General features: G+C 34.4%; 2 protein-coding genes across 7 annotated transcripts; one reads left to right on the top strand and one right to left on the bottom strand.

Annotated features, from left to right (window-relative positions):
* Window positions 1–5,600: 5,600 nt before the first annotated feature.
* On the top strand, window positions 5,601–11,343 carry LOC123914239 (protein FLOWERING LOCUS D). Of its 4 annotated transcripts, none has more exons than XM_045965325.1 (6): window positions 5,601–7,498; window positions 8,454–9,215; window positions 9,304–9,355; window positions 9,465–9,592; window positions 10,419–10,501; window positions 10,603–11,343. In XM_045965325.1, the coding sequence occupies exons 1-5, from the start codon at window positions 5,770–5,772 to the stop codon at window positions 10,469–10,471; spliced, it is 2,724 nt and encodes a 907-aa protein (XP_045821281.1). In that variant the 5' UTR covers window positions 5,601–5,769; the 3' UTR covers window positions 10,472–10,501; window positions 10,603–11,343. The 4 variants fall into 4 exon arrangements, with proteins under 4 accessions (XP_045821281.1, XP_045821289.1, XP_045821296.1 ...); XM_045965333.1 differs by having other exon boundaries at window positions 5,613–7,498; window positions 9,310–9,355; XM_045965340.1 differs by having other exon boundaries at window positions 5,613–7,498; window positions 9,310–9,355; window positions 10,578–11,343.
* A 985-nt stretch (window positions 11,344–12,328) lies between these two features.
* LOC123884817 lies at window positions 12,329–14,517 on the bottom strand. Of its 3 annotated transcripts, XM_045934036.1 has the most exons (3): window positions 14,435–14,486; window positions 13,954–14,052; window positions 12,329–13,301 (listed from the first exon to the last, which is right to left on the bottom strand). In XM_045934036.1, exon 3 carries the CDS (start codon window positions 13,268–13,270, stop codon window positions 12,497–12,499), a length of 774 nt encoding a protein of 257 aa, XP_045789992.1. In that variant the 5' UTR covers window positions 13,271–13,301; window positions 13,954–14,052; window positions 14,435–14,486; the 3' UTR covers window positions 12,329–12,496. The 3 variants fall into 3 exon arrangements, with proteins under 3 accessions (XP_045789992.1, XP_045790003.1, XP_045790009.1); XM_045934047.1 differs by lacking the exon at window positions 13,954–14,052 and having other exon boundaries at window positions 14,435–14,517; XM_045934053.1 differs by lacking the exon at window positions 14,435–14,486 and having other exon boundaries at window positions 14,019–14,039.
* Window positions 14,518–14,947: the final 430 nt, after the last annotated feature.

Raw genomic sequence — 14,947 nt, 5'->3', positions numbered from 1 at the left:
TCTCTTTCTTATGCTAGGGGTGAGAGTGGACATGAATTTCAAGAACTGTGCATCAAAGTTCAAGAAAATACCTAGCATCGTGTTAAAAGAAACTCGCTCATACCTTGAACCTTACAAGCTTTCCCGTCTCCAAGATGACAACTCCACCTTCAACTAGCTCTAGGGATTCAAAAGTATTTCTTCTTCAAACACATGTGATAGGAGCTTCCAAAGTCCATGACTCAACACTCCATTGATTCCCAACTTCCACTAGCACCTCCGCATACTCATAATAAGTTGTTGTTTCAGACGTAACCCGAGTATTCTTAGAACCGCCTCTCCAGACTTATGTCGAGTATTATTACCACCGTCTCTCCAGGCTGATGTCGAGTATTATTACCAGCGCCTCTCCATGCTGACCTTATGTAACCCTGATTGCATCAGCATATCTTCGACTTAATATTCCACAAGCCAAACATGATTCTTCCATCAATTTTCTCTAGCCTAAACTTCACAGCGGAACTCCCTCCTCCTGAATCAAACCAAGAGCTCTGATACCAGTTGTTGGGAAAACAGGCATATAGAAAATAAAAGAATGCAATCACAACACTAGAATATAACGTGGAAACTCCAAAACCGGAGAAAAATCCACAGTCGTTGTCAAAACCGACAACCAGAGAATAAATACTATGTAAAAATTGTTACAACACATGGACTTCACTCTCAACCACCCCATGACCCCAGTACACCCACACTTTACAAAGTAAATATTTGAACTACATCTCAAATACTTGTAAACAAGAGCATAAGAGAAAAGATAAAGACACAAATATAAAGTTAAAGTGTTTACAAGTGTCACTGCTTGGTGTATTGAAACAAGGAACTTTAGGTCTCTATATATAGCATTGAGCTCCTCCACTCTTCACGTTTCTAAGCAATGTGGGACTTCTCAAATATAATTTCCTTGACCTTTTTTCCTTCATTAGCAATGTGGGACTTACATGGCAATCAACCCCACCAACAATATGGCTTGAAACTCATCGAAGGTGCAATTGTAAAAAGGCTTTTTGTTTCCATACGTGCGAAGAGCAACAACTTAATCTTCGTTCGATCCAATGCGAGGTGATGCAGTGTTCAATTCTAATAAAAAAAATTAATTTTTCTGAGTGATATTTATCTATAAAGTATTATTGTTTTGAAAGTTGTGTAGTGAAATTTTTAAACTTTATAAAATGTTTTTTCTATACAAAATTTGCTTTTTTTTTCCTTTGCAACTCAATTCTTCCACCATTGATAACTTTTAAAGTTTATTGTGTTCGCTACACCTCCATCTCCTTCCCAACTCAATTCTTCCACCATTGATGTCCTGTGTAGCTGACGGCCAGAAGCGCGACATTGAAGATAAATAGTTATAGAAAGATAACTCCATCAACAAAACTTCTCAAATTGTTGGTCTTTACCTTACACCAGCTTTATGAGGACTCAAGGGGTGCATATATTTATAATTTCGTGCACTTGGTTTGCTCGTGACATTTATTACACTATTATTTATAATTTTGTACATTTGATTTGGCACTATCAACAACATTTTAATAGAGAATGGTAGAGTGATAAGATTGAAATCAGATACTTGCCATAATTGGATTATTTTTGCCTTTATGTTCCAAATAGGTTTTTCTATGTTAACTTCAACAATTTGGTTTAACACATTAATAGTTGCGACTTTTTATTAGAAAATGAACTTGAAAAATTAAACTCGGAAATTGCAAGAAAGTTTAGCTAAAGACTAAAATTGATTAAGAACTAAAATGCAGAAAAATAAAGATGAGAAAAGAAAGAAAACAAGCAATGAGTGTTTTGCTAGGGTTTCATGAACCCAAACCAACCCTTTCATAGATGGAAAATTAGGGTTTGACACAGTATAAAAATCAAAAAAATCAATTGATTTACGGGAAAAATTAAAAACTGATAAATCATTTACCTCAATCTTTCACCTTCAAAACCCTTGTCCTCTTCAACAATTTGATTCAACTTTGATCCATTTGCAGATAATCCTTTGATTAAAGCAACCTCAATTGAAACAACATCACCGTTTAGGTTAATATTGGGAGGAGGAGGGATACGGATGGTGACAGGTTGAGATATTGTAGTTTTGTTTTGGTTCATCATCGCAGAGTAGACATTTTGGCGGCCTCATATTATGGTGCAGTGAACTTCACAATTTGGGGGTTAGGGTTGATGTTTGGTTTTTGCAAAGGTTTTTACCGGTACTTATAAAGAAATGGTTTTTTTTGTTTGGTAAAATGTTGGGCTTATTTGAAGTGGGCCGGATTCAATTCAAATTTATTTTTTTGACTTTTTTGCTATTCAAAGACCCATTTGAAGGAAAAATAGAGGGAAAATTCAAAATTTGAAAAACTTCGGTGACGAGCGACATTTTTTATTGACAAAGTTACATTAGGGGTCATTTATCTTATTGATTTACAACATATTCGTCTTTTATCTGCATAAATGTGTACATGTTAATCATTTATCTTATTTATCATTTGTCTTTATAAACATGCACATGTTAATAATTTATCTTATATATTTGTAACATAATAAAAGGCTTAAAATAGGTAGACATGTGAGGGGTTTGAAACATTCCATTAAACCTAAAAAAAATAAGTTCGGTAAATTTAGAGTTTAATGAGAATTGGCGATTTCGATTTTGGAAGTTTAGAATAAGATTGAAGCAAACAAAACAAATAGATTAATACAGTATCGAGGTGTCTTTTAGTGTACTTTGTGATAAATTAGTGATGAAGATGTTGAACCCGATGAAGATGAGGATGAACAAAAGATGAATATTCATTATTTTTTGTTTTTAATGAACTATTTCAAACCCTTCACATGTATACCTCTTTCAAAAAAGTTGTTATCGATGGATGCCATGTCACAACCACACACGTGGCCAATCAAATTTGGCCACATGTTTGCACAATTTGATTTAAGGAGGACTTTTTTTTACCGCCAACAGGTTCACCGCTTAAAGTGCGAACTTTTTTTCACACTTGCTACTTAACTCATGAAGGGGATAAAATTATAAACTCAAGAGCAAAAAAAGAAGGGTTCTTTTCTAAGAATCTTCCGACGAACAAGTTGTAAGAAATTTCAAGATATGCTTTTGAACCCAAGGAGACAAATTTAGTTTACAAACTTATATAATTTCCATTTTTTTCTTCAATCTTGAAACAATCAAGTTTGTTAAACTGTTGGAAGTTTCAACCTAGGAAGCACCGACACCTCTATGATTAGGTGTGTCGCGGTGTCCGACACTCTTATGATGTTTAGAAACAATTCGGTGTCGGTGTCGAAAAAAATTCAATTTTTCCTTTAGTTTGACACTCATTTGATCGGTGTCCGACACCTGTAAGACACTCGTATGACACGTGTCGGACAAGTGTCCCAAAAATAATTATTTTTCTTTGCTTATACTCTCTTTAGGCACATACCAGACATATCTACAAGAGTTAAAGATGTTTAGAAACAATAATATTGATCAATGAGGGATCGAAGACATTACATTTTGATTACGATATTTTTAGTTTTTTCGATCGTAGATGGATAAATAAAGGTAAAATACTATCATATCTTGTTTTAAAACTTTTTTAAAAAAATAACTTGCTCAAATTTGATTTACATGTATATATTTTGATTCTCAATTTATATGTTTTATAAATATGTAGCGGTGTCGGTGTCATATATTTTTTACATTAGCGGTGTCGTGGTGTCCGTGTCGTGTCACGGTGTCCGTGTCGGAGTCCGTGCTTCATAGGTTTCAACGCAATAATGATTTTAATTTGGTCTTAGCGAAGAATTAGTTGTTTGCGGTAGGCCGGTAGCTATAAATACACGGTTTAATACACGGTTGTATTAAACAAAATGGTAGTTATAAATTAAATACTACATGTCTAAATGACAGTTAAAACAATAGGAGTTATCACAAAAACAACCTTCAAAACTAAGGTTCCATGAATTTGTATGCAATCTAAATAACAAAAAAACAAATTGATGCATTCGGGAATAGAACAAACACCCTCCTCAGTCTACCTACAGCTTATCGAGCTGCCTAAGCTTGTGCATGTTCCAGAAGTTGAGTCACCAACTTGTAAGTGCGGCCGTTAAGGGCTTTAGTATGGTCTATAGGTATGAATGAATATCTGCGGGTAACTTAAATGAATACTCAACTATACATTATTTAATGGATGGATACAAGTATTTGAATCCGTGAATATCTACATCCGTTAATAAAATAAGAACATTACTAAATATTTTTAGTTATTAAATATTAAAAAAAAAAAGCTTTTAAATTCATTAAAACTTTGCAATGACTATTGTTTTGATTAGAAATTATAAATGAAATGTATTTACATTAGGCAATGTTAACAAGTGTCCCAGATACTCTTTAAAACCTTAAATAATATGTTTTTTATATTAGACTTTAATGCAATTTTGGTCCCTTATTTTGAAAAACCCGAACTTTTGATCCCCTATTTTAAAAGTCAGCTGTTTTATCCCCTATTTTAGTTTTTTTTTTTTTGAATTTTAGTCCCCCAAACTCAGTTTGATCAATCTTTTGCTAATGTGGCAAGTTCATTAATGACGTGACAGTGTTCATGTTAACAAACATATTCCATGTCAATATTTTTTTTTTGGTGAATCTGTCATTATTTTTTTTAAATCAAATATTATATTTAAAAAACAATAAAATAATTAAACAGATAATTAATAATAATAATTAGAAAAAACAGTATAACCTATGAATAAAAATTCTGGAACCCTGTGTTCCCAAATCTGAAAAACGTAGCAATGCAGCAAACTTCTATCCCTCTCAATCGTTCTCTCGCTCTTAAGTATAATTCTACTGTATTGCATGACTCAAAATAAAAAAACTGGAGTTTGAATATGGAAACTTAGCGTCTGTTTGTTTCGGCGTTTCGACGCTCCAAACACGAGTTTCACACAGAAAACGCGAGTTTCTCATTTTATGTAATGTTTGGATAAAAATCAAACGCGAATCTACGAGACTACAAACGTGATTCTTCTTCACTGAACTTAATTTTTCTTCAAATAACCCAGATTCGCCAAACTAAGTTGCATGCTGCCTTTTCCCCTTTGTAAGTTTGAAGCCATCACAGAAGATGTTTGTCAAGATGGAATATGTTTGTCAACATGGACACTATCACGTCATTAATGAACTTGCCACATCAGCAAAAGATGGACAAACTGAATTAGGGGACTAAAACTAAAAAAAACTAAAATAGGAAGATCAAAAGTTCATAATTTTCAAAATAGGGGACAAAAATTGCATTAAAGCCTTTATAGTATTATTCTTAATTTTTGAAGAAGGATGTATAGGTATTACTTTTTTTTTTTTTGGTTACAAGATGTATATGTATTACTATTATTATGTTTAGGTAAAAGTAAGAAAAATAAATGTATATTGACTTTTATTTTTAAATTGAAAGTAAAATCTATAAATGTTATTTTATTTTATTTATTTTTAATTTTGTTGTTTTTAGTTTTTTACTGTAAAAAAATACAATTTCTTTTTAAAAAATTATTATCTTGGAATATCTGTAAATAAAAAATAAAAATTCACAATTTTACAAACAACAATGACACCGAACTGTAACATTCCACCACTCCAGTTTGGCAGTGACACTGAACGGTGGCGGTGACGGTGGTGGAGGGTGGCGCTTAAGATAGCTCGTGTTTCCGGCGATCGAAAATATTACCATTACTGTGATGGATCCTCCTCCTTCTCCACCTCAATCTTCTTTCATTCCTCCTTCCCAATTACCATCCCCTCCACAAAACCCTAACCCTAATATTCAATCCGATTCAATCCCCAATTGGGACCAAAACCCTAACCTCACCCATTACATTGATATATCCGTCCCTAAGAAGAGAAGACGTGGCAGGTCCCAACGCAATCCGGCGTCGTTTCATTCTCCTCACACTCCCAACGCCATCACTTCTTCTTCTTCATCTTCAGCTGTTGCAGCAGCTCCAGTTTCCATTTCTTCAATCAGAATCCCACCGCCATTGTCCACGCCTGCACAAGACTTCTCCGATGAAATTATAGTGATAAACAAAGAAGCTAAAACGGAGGCAATGATTGCACTCACTGCTGGTTTTCCAGCAGATTCGCTTTCCGAGGAGGAGATCGAAACCGGAGTTATACCTGTCATCGGAGGGATCGAACAGGTGAATTACACTCTCATTAGGAACCACATTATTGCTAAATGGCGTGAGAATGTTTCGGTTTGGGTTACTAAGAAAATGTTTACTGATTATATACCTCAACATTACAATGCACTTTTGGATTCTGCTTATAATTATCTTGTATCGCATGGTTATATCAATTTTGGTATTGCTTCCGCAATTAAGGACAAAATCCCTACTGAATCGAGTAAGGCTCGTGTGATTATCATTGGTTCTGGTCTTGCTGGGTTGGCTGCTGCAAGGCAGTTGATGCGGTTTGGGTTTAAAGTGACTGTGTTGGAAGGGAGGAAACGGGCTGGTGGACGGGTTTATACTAAGAAAATGGAGGTAGGGAGTAGGGTGGGTGCGGCTGCTGAGTTAGGTGGGAGTGTTTTGACAGGTACTTTAGGGAATCCTCTTGGGATTGTGGCTAGGCAGTTAGGTGATTCACTTCATAAGGTGAGAGATAAGTGTCCACTTTATAGTGTTGATGGAAAGCCGGTTAACCCTGATATGGATGTGAAGGTTGAATCTGCTTTTAATCGCTTGTTAGATAAGGCCAGCAGGCTTAGGCAATTAATGGGGGAGGTCTCTGTCGACGTGTCCCTTGGGGCAGCGCTGGAGACGTTCAGGCAAGTATATAAGGATGCTGTGAATGATGAGGAGATGAAGTTGTTCAATTGGCATCTTGCAAATTTGGAATATGCAAATGCAGGTTTATTATCACATCTTTCACTTGCGTTTTGGGACCAAGATGATCCGTATGATATGGGAGGAGATCATTGTTTTTTGCCCGGAGGAAACGGAAAGTTGATTCAAGCCTTGGCTGAGAACGTGCCAATTTTATATGAGAAAACTGTAAATACGATTAGGTATGGTAGTGACGGAGTGCAGGTTATTGCAGGAAGTCAGGTATTTGAGGGTGATATGGCATTGTGTACTGTTCCCCTGGGTGTTTTGAAGAAAGGGTCTATCAAATTTATACCGGAGTTGCCTCAAAGAAAGCTTGATGGAATTAAAAGATTGGGTTTTGGTCTACTGAATAAGGTTGCTATGCTCTTCCCTCATGTGTTCTGGGAGATGGATCTCGACACATTTGGGCATCTTTCTGATGATCCAAGTCGTCGTGGGGAATTTTTTCTGTTTTACAGTTATGCAACAGTTGCTGGTGGTCCTCTGTTGATTGCTTTAGTGGCAGGGGAAGCTGCACATAAATTTGAGAGCATGCCCCCTACAGATGCAGTAACAAAGGTTCTTCAAATTCTGAAGGGTAACCTCTATGTGAAAGCTACAACATTGATATTTCTTTTCCATCATAATTCATCAGCTCCATCGTAAATCATAAATCATCAAATACAATTACATGATAAGAATGTTCCTAAAATATGCATCACTACAACTACAACTTACCAGATAAAAAATTGCAAGTCCCTTAAGTAATTTAGATGTTTTCCTCAACTCCTTTTTGTGCCTTGGGATATAAGTTTTGTTCATAATATAACGATATATACTTCCTCCATCTTATTTTGATTGTTACTCTTGGAAAATATGTTTGTCTCAAATTATGTCACTTCAGAATAACAATTATATTTTTTTCAATAATACTTTTATTTATCGTTATACCAACCTATTCTATATTAATTAGCTTTTCTACCTAACTCCTGCTACAAAAAGGGCATTCCAGTCAAAACATATTATTTTACTTTCAAAATGAGTATAATCGGTGGTTTTCTTAAGATATGTGTATTGCCTTAAACATCAAGTAAAATGAGATAGGTGGAGTATAAACAAAAGGTGAAAATGTTTTCTTGCATGGAATTTCCCACAAATGCTAAGTGCTGAGGGAAAACTTTCTCAGTGAACTACTTAGCATTTTTCACGAATCTAGAAATAAATCACAATCAGTTTCGGATTGTCAACCATTTTAATAGAGGTTCTTATCATATGTCACTGGAAATGCTGGATTTATGTTAAGCCGAACGGCAACCGTGTGTTACTTTAGTTTATACGTAACCACCAATATTCACTTCTGATTCTTTAACAATATTAAGATCACACTTTTCTTTAATACTCCATCCAGTATTTCTTATTATCTTCTTTTCAGAAGTAGTATTTATTTTTGTTTTTGAATTGTCAGAAAAAGATTGCGAGCAAGATTTTGCTGCTGATATTTTTAGATCTGATTACTATATTTTATTTAAGAAAAATGCTTTATCTGTGTGCAGGTATCTACGAACCAAAAGGAATCAGTGTTCCTGAACCTATCCAAACTGTCTGTACTAGATGGGGTAGTGACCCCTTCTGCTTTGGTTCTTACTCTAATGTTGCAGTTGGAGCTTCAGGTGATGATTATGATATTTTAGCTGAAAGTGTGGGAGATGGTAGACTTTTCTTTGCTGGGGAGGCAACTAATAGGCGCTATCCTGCTACTATGCATGGGGCTTTTCTAAGTGGTCTAAGAGAAGCAGCAAATATGGCCCACCATGCTAATATTAGATCAATGAATGTGAAGGTTGAAAAGACCCCTTCGAATGCTCATTCTTGTGCTTCCGTTCTTGCGGATTTATTTAGAGAACCTGATATAGAATTTGGGAGTTTTTCTATCATTTTTGCTAAGAAAAATGCAGACCCAAAATCACCCGCGATCTTGAGGGTAACTTTTGGTGAGCCTAAAAAGAAGTATCACGAAGTTGCCAAACAAGACCAACAACAACACTCAAACAAATTACTTTTTCAGCAGCTTCAGTCACATTTTAATCAAAAGCAGCAGCTTCATGTTTACACTTTGCTGTCAAGACAACAGGTTCTTGACCTAAGAGAAGTAAGGGGCGGTGATGAAATGAGATTGAATTACCTTTGTGAAAAGCTAGGAGTGAAGCTCGTGGGAAGAAAAGGATTGGGTCTGAATGCTGATTCTGTCATCGCTTCTATTAAAGCTGAGAGGGGCAATCGTAAACCTGTTTCAACTTCTATGTCTCTTAAACCAGGTGAGTGATTTATCTTTCTGTTTATTCTTTCTCCTTTGTTATTACACAGATGCAGCAATTTATTAACATTTTACACGGTCTATTTAAGGGTTAGGGGTGTCAAAGCTAAAAGCAGGCATTATGAAGCGAAAGATAATCAGGTTTGAGCTGAATTTCTTGATATTAATAAGTTATAGTATCTCGTCACCTCAAATCATAAGCTGTTCTATTTGATATAAAATTTTAACTTAATTATATTGATTGATTCAGAAAGGCAAAGGTGGTGAAGAAAAGCAATGGATCCATACCCCCTGCAAGCATGAATGTGGGGAGTTCCTCTAAAGTATCTGAAGAGAATCGGATAATAGACCAAGTGCTTCCTGATGTGCTTGCTTCAGGTAATTGTTCTATAAAGGAAAAATATTTTGATACTCAGTGTCCCCTTTGAAAATGAATACTCTCTGGACTGGTGTTAATTGTATTTAAAATTTTTAAATTTTTCTATAGGCAACAGTTTCCATATAATATTTGGCTTTGTTATGAAGGGAAACCATTGCCCACATTTAGAATTTGGATCTTTAGTTTTGCTCCTTTAAGATGAGAAATATAGGTGCTGTTTGTTGGAGAGTTTGTAGTTGTACATATGGTGAAATTCTAACCTGATTGTTAACTGAAATTTTGTTATTATATCGTTGTCCTTTATTATTATTATTATAATTATTTTGTTAGCATATGGTTTAATCAAATATTGCAAGACTTTATCTATTTTCACGGTAAAGTTTTTCTGTCATCAAGCAGAAATATATCTTCCCCTTTACTATAGTATCTTTCTGGTTTCATATATCATTAAAAGATTAGGCTAAGAAGGTTGGATGCACAATTGTTTCTCTCACCTGCTCCTTCTCTTCAAATGGGAAAAATTGTGAGGAGTTGATGATAGCTTGCTAGTAACATGGTTAGTGGTATCATGGTCTATTTTAATATGGATGAATTAGCATGTTTTGGAGGATAATTATCCTTTCCTCAGTTACTCCCTACTTCTACATGCAATTTCATTAGTTTTTTGCCCTATTCAAATGATTGACAGTATCTCCGGCCTTTTTATTATTAGTAAACAGAAAACTTCAACTTCCAATTAAGCATTTGTTAAAATTTTATTGTACTTTGCTTTTGGTAGCTATCCAGTTAGTCTTGCTGAAATACTAACTTCCAAAATATTTCTAGGGAACAATCAAAATGACTTGTCAAACTCAAATCCATCCATAAATGGAAGTTGAATAACTGGATGACATTTCTTCATCTAGGAGGTGAGACATACCTAATGAATCTTAATTCTGATAGCTTTTCTTGGATTCCAGATGTATGATTATACTTTTTAAAAAGACTAATTGTTCATATTAATTTGCAGAAAGACTAAGATATACCATTCAGATTGTTCTCTTTGGGAACTTCAGTCGGGATTCTTTGTGTTCTCAATAGAATATTTGTAATACATATACATTTTTTTAATGAAGTATTTGTTAGAAATACATTGATTGTTGTTGTAAATAAGATATTGTAATTGAATAGATTATCACTAGAGGTAGGCTCTTGCATTATAAGCAAGCATACATCCTTTGACAATCAGGCACCAGCTATTTATCAAAGTTTCATACATCAAAGGCTTGAGTTAGCTTTATTTAGTTGTGGTATGATCTTCGGCATTTCACCTGATCATCTCGGTGCTTTTGTTCAACATATAGAAGATGGCTCTGACTTGCAAATACGTTTGGTGCTGATGGTATTTTGATGCAGCAAACTGGCAAATAATCAACACCAAATACAATGTTGGCATTGCCAGGGTCTAAGTAGCCTCCTGCTATGCATGGCATAGTTGGACTTCAAGAGACGAACATGATCATACCTGACAGCACTGATAGGTTTCAACACGTTCATGTTACCTGCAAATTGAGACTGGCCACTGTCCTTTTTTGGGTCGGTGCAGCCTTTTAGGGAAGCAACAGGAGAAAAGAAAATATACAATGTATAAGTTCCTTTTTGTTGTGCTAATTGTATGGTTTATGAGGACATGAAACATTATACTGTAACCTATACTTTATGATCTGAAAACTTTGTTGCTTAAAAAGGTGATATTGGTGCTTTTTTTTTTTGCAAATGATATAGTTGAATGAAGAAAAAAATGGGAAGTTACAAATATGACAAAGATGTTCATACTTGTGGATAAATCATAAAATGACCGAGTGATATGGGAAAGATGTTCATCATAAGATTTAAATTTAATGGATATGTTTTTGGTGTAATTTTTAAAAGAAAAGAAAAGTATATCACTTAAGTTTAAAGGTTTTATTGCACAATTTGAGACTATTGAGCAACAAAAAGTCAGCAAAAATCAGCTATAATTTTAAAATGAAGATCCTAAAGAGAAGGTCAATAGCTTTCTTTGTAGTAAAATGGTAGAATCCCAGGGTGTGTTTGGTAACACAAATAAGCTAGCTTATAGCTTATTATGAGCTTATAAGCTTGTTTCAAAAAATTAGAGGTGTTTGTTTCAAATTTTGGTTTTTTTAAGACGATTTTCTTTTATTTCCCTTTTTGATTCTTAGTAAGTGTCCTTATTGGTTATGGGTTTGGTTTTAAAGGGTTTTAAGAACCCTAATTATTTAATTTGGATTTTTATATTTTTTAATAAATAAAAAATATTGGTTAGTATCCTACAAGAACTTGCCACACCAGTGTTACGACTGCCACGTCAATATTTTTTAGAGTTTGACGAAAAATTAAGAAAAGAACACGGAGTACATATTTTATAACTTCAATGACAAATTTGTTACAAAATATCCTAAAAGACTAATATATTACACGCCTCTAACTTAAAAGAGAGCTTGTGTGCATAAGTTCAAGTTCAACTAGTAAAAGCCGATATAGTTAAGGTGAACACATTCATCCGGTTGAAACCCGGGATCTATGTGCAAGTTTCAGCGGTATTTGCTGCTTCATTTAACACAAAAAAGAAGAAAGGAGATTAGTAAAAAAAGAAAAAAGAAGGAGGATAAGAAGAAGAAAGGAGAGCATGATGTATTTGGCCACTAATTAATAATCAATTCTAATTTTTCCAGGCAGCAAGAAATGCTGGATACTGTGCAAATAATCCCACATGATATCATAATTGCTTAAAGTACACTTAACAACATTACTAATTAAATTTATTGTTTATATTTGGTAGTAAGAGACAATTAGATACTCCTACAAAGAAATATATACAAGCTGAATCTGTGTATGATATCAGAGTAATAATGGCTCAGCTAAGGCTTATTCTCATTCTCATCACTTGTCCTGCAATCATGGTTACTACTTCCTTCCAGCCACTCCTCCAGCTTAGCTTGTTTACTAGCTTTGAAGTCATCATATTTTTCTGTTACTAACAATAACTTATTCTCAATATCACTAGTATCACTCTTTTCTGGTTGAGATTCATCTTCAATCTGACTCGGCAGTGACAGCTCGTCAACTTCCATTCCTTGTGAAGATGCACAATTGCTTGCATATATGACAGACAAAGGCACATCAGGATCCATTGATCCTGTAGAATCAAGTTGTGACCACTTCGGAATACTTTGCTTCACTTTTGAAAACATAAAAACACTTGAAAAATAGTTGTGCCTTTTTTCGCTTCCTTCTTGGGGATCAACCGAAGAACTACGCCAAAAACTAGTTCGTTCTGTATGAAAATTTGATGCTGACTGACCACGAAGTAGCACTCCTTTTGGTTTCTTTGATGAGATAGTAGCGAGAGTTTTTTTAATATCGCCAATCATTTCATCAACTATTGGAAATCCACACTCTTTCATTGATTTCACCATTGTGACCGAGTCCTCCAAATCTTGTGTATGCAAAGATGTTTCATGAGACTTGTCAATAACATTTTTCTTAAGCTTGATGACATTAGGCACTGCATTTTGAGTATGCTGTTGAATGAAGAAAAGACCAACAGATGGTTCATTTGCCACGTATTTAATCATCTCTGCCAAAGATTCGCTTATCTCCACAAAACCATCGACAGCGGAGAATCCACGCATCTTCTTCCCAAAGACAAAGTATTGTTCATCACTGACATTGTTCAGGAACGAAACATTCAGATATATTACAACACAGGAAAATAAAAGTAGTGATCGCCAAATGCTGATGTAATAGGCAAAATTACACAAAGACTAGATTGAGGAATTTGATGTCAGTAAATCCTATAGTTGGTGTCTGTAACAGATGAACAGATTCAATAAAATGAATATATCTATTTATGATATGCTACATCAAACAGTACATGTGCAATATCTTTTCTAAAGCGATATCAGTGACTAGTGAACAATAGGATCTGAAGATTAGCACCAGGGAAACAAATAAAAACTGTAATTATTATATTATAAAGGCCAAATTCATCCATGAGTCATTTAAGTTTCGCGTTTGTAACGGTTAGTTTTAGCTAACAAATCGGTCCTTTAAATTTCTAACTTGTTACATGGTTACCCTTCGTTCAGTTATCCTCCCTTCTGGTTGGGCCTCAATTGTCTGGGCCCCATGGTTCACATCAGATTGAGCCTCAAATTAACCATGGAAGGGTAACTGTGCAACAAATTAGAAACTTGAACCTATTTGTTACCTACAAAACTTAAAAGGACATAATCGTTACAAACGCGAAACAAAGAACCTAAATGCATCTGGGCAAAGTAAATATGAAAAGTATATATACTAGTAGTTTACCTACCTAACTACCTATCTTGAAAATGTATGTATGGATGGGCTAAGAAGTTTATGAGGAGAAATTCTCACATATAATGTAACAGGTCATTAAACTTGTTTGTTCCTACATATAATATAAAAGAAAGGATGAAATTGATCAGAAAAACAGATTCCAAAAATATTGTTTCATTCTATTCCTGAAACACAAGTATATTATTGTTTTCAATACAGAGTTGTTCTAATCTAATGAATAATGATTCTTTCTCTACTCAACATAAATATATCACATAAATGTAGAGTAAATAAAATCAGAACACAAAAGTTTGTTGAAAAAAGGTGACATTTTGATGGATATCGTATCAATGCATAATAATGATCAACAATATAATAAGGTTAATTTGCAATATGCTTATAAATTGACTATTTCATATGAAACCAAAAACTTCATTGACTTTAATAAGGATCGACAATCAAGAAGAAGAAGAAGAAAATGAGGAAGGACGTACCCGCAAGCAATTGAGGACACCGAGAGAGAGAGAGAGAGAGAGAGAGAGAGAGATTCCTTAATTTGTTTCTATTTGTATTTGTATATAACGTGTCTCACTCACCGGAAATTTTACCTGCATTCCCTACATTTTATATCATCAAATTTTATTTTTTTTTAAGTAAATTTTACCTGCTAGAAATTTCGCCTTAAAAGCGGATAAGTGGAATGTCCGGAATTCGAACTCCGGCTCTTGCATATATAATACATATCCTTACCAACTGAGCCAACCTCCCAGAAACTATTTATTAGATGAGTTTAATTATTGTGCACCGTCGGTGTAAATTTTTTTTACACATGCATTCAATAACGTGTTGCCACATCATTTAATGAATGTGACACATCATGTGTTTTTAATTACCATACATGATGTGTCGATATATTATTGGACACATGTGTAAAATAACTTTAGACCGACGGTGCATATAAATTAAATTCTTATTATATTAGATTGACTATTTATTACTCCCTCCGT

This window comes from Trifolium pratense, linkage group LG1 (assembly GCF_020283565.1).
Source record: "Trifolium pratense cultivar HEN17-A07 linkage group LG1, ARS_RC_1.1, whole genome shotgun sequence".
Taxonomy (NCBI): Eukaryota; Viridiplantae; Streptophyta; class Magnoliopsida; order Fabales; family Fabaceae; genus Trifolium; species Trifolium pratense.
This window is presented reverse-complemented; position numbering and strand designations above follow the sequence as displayed.

Excerpts from the sequence above, each read along its gene's own strand:
- LOC123914239 (XM_045965325.1), top strand. The coding sequence starts at position 5,770 with ATGGATCCTCCTCCTTCTCCACCTCAATCTTCTTTCATTCCTCCTTCC. Across the intron at positions 9,216-9,303 it reads TTCTATGTCTCTTAAACCAG|GGTTAGGGGTGTCAAAGCTA; the intron begins GTGAGTGATTTA and ends GGTCTATTTAAG. Across the intron at positions 9,593-10,418 it reads TCCTGATGTGCTTGCTTCAG|GGAACAATCAAAATGACTTG; the intron begins GTAATTGTTCTA and ends AAATATTTCTAG.
- LOC123884817 (XM_045934047.1), bottom strand. The coding sequence starts at position 13,270 with ATGCGTGGATTCTCCGCTGTCGATGGTTTTGTGGAGATAAGCGAATCT.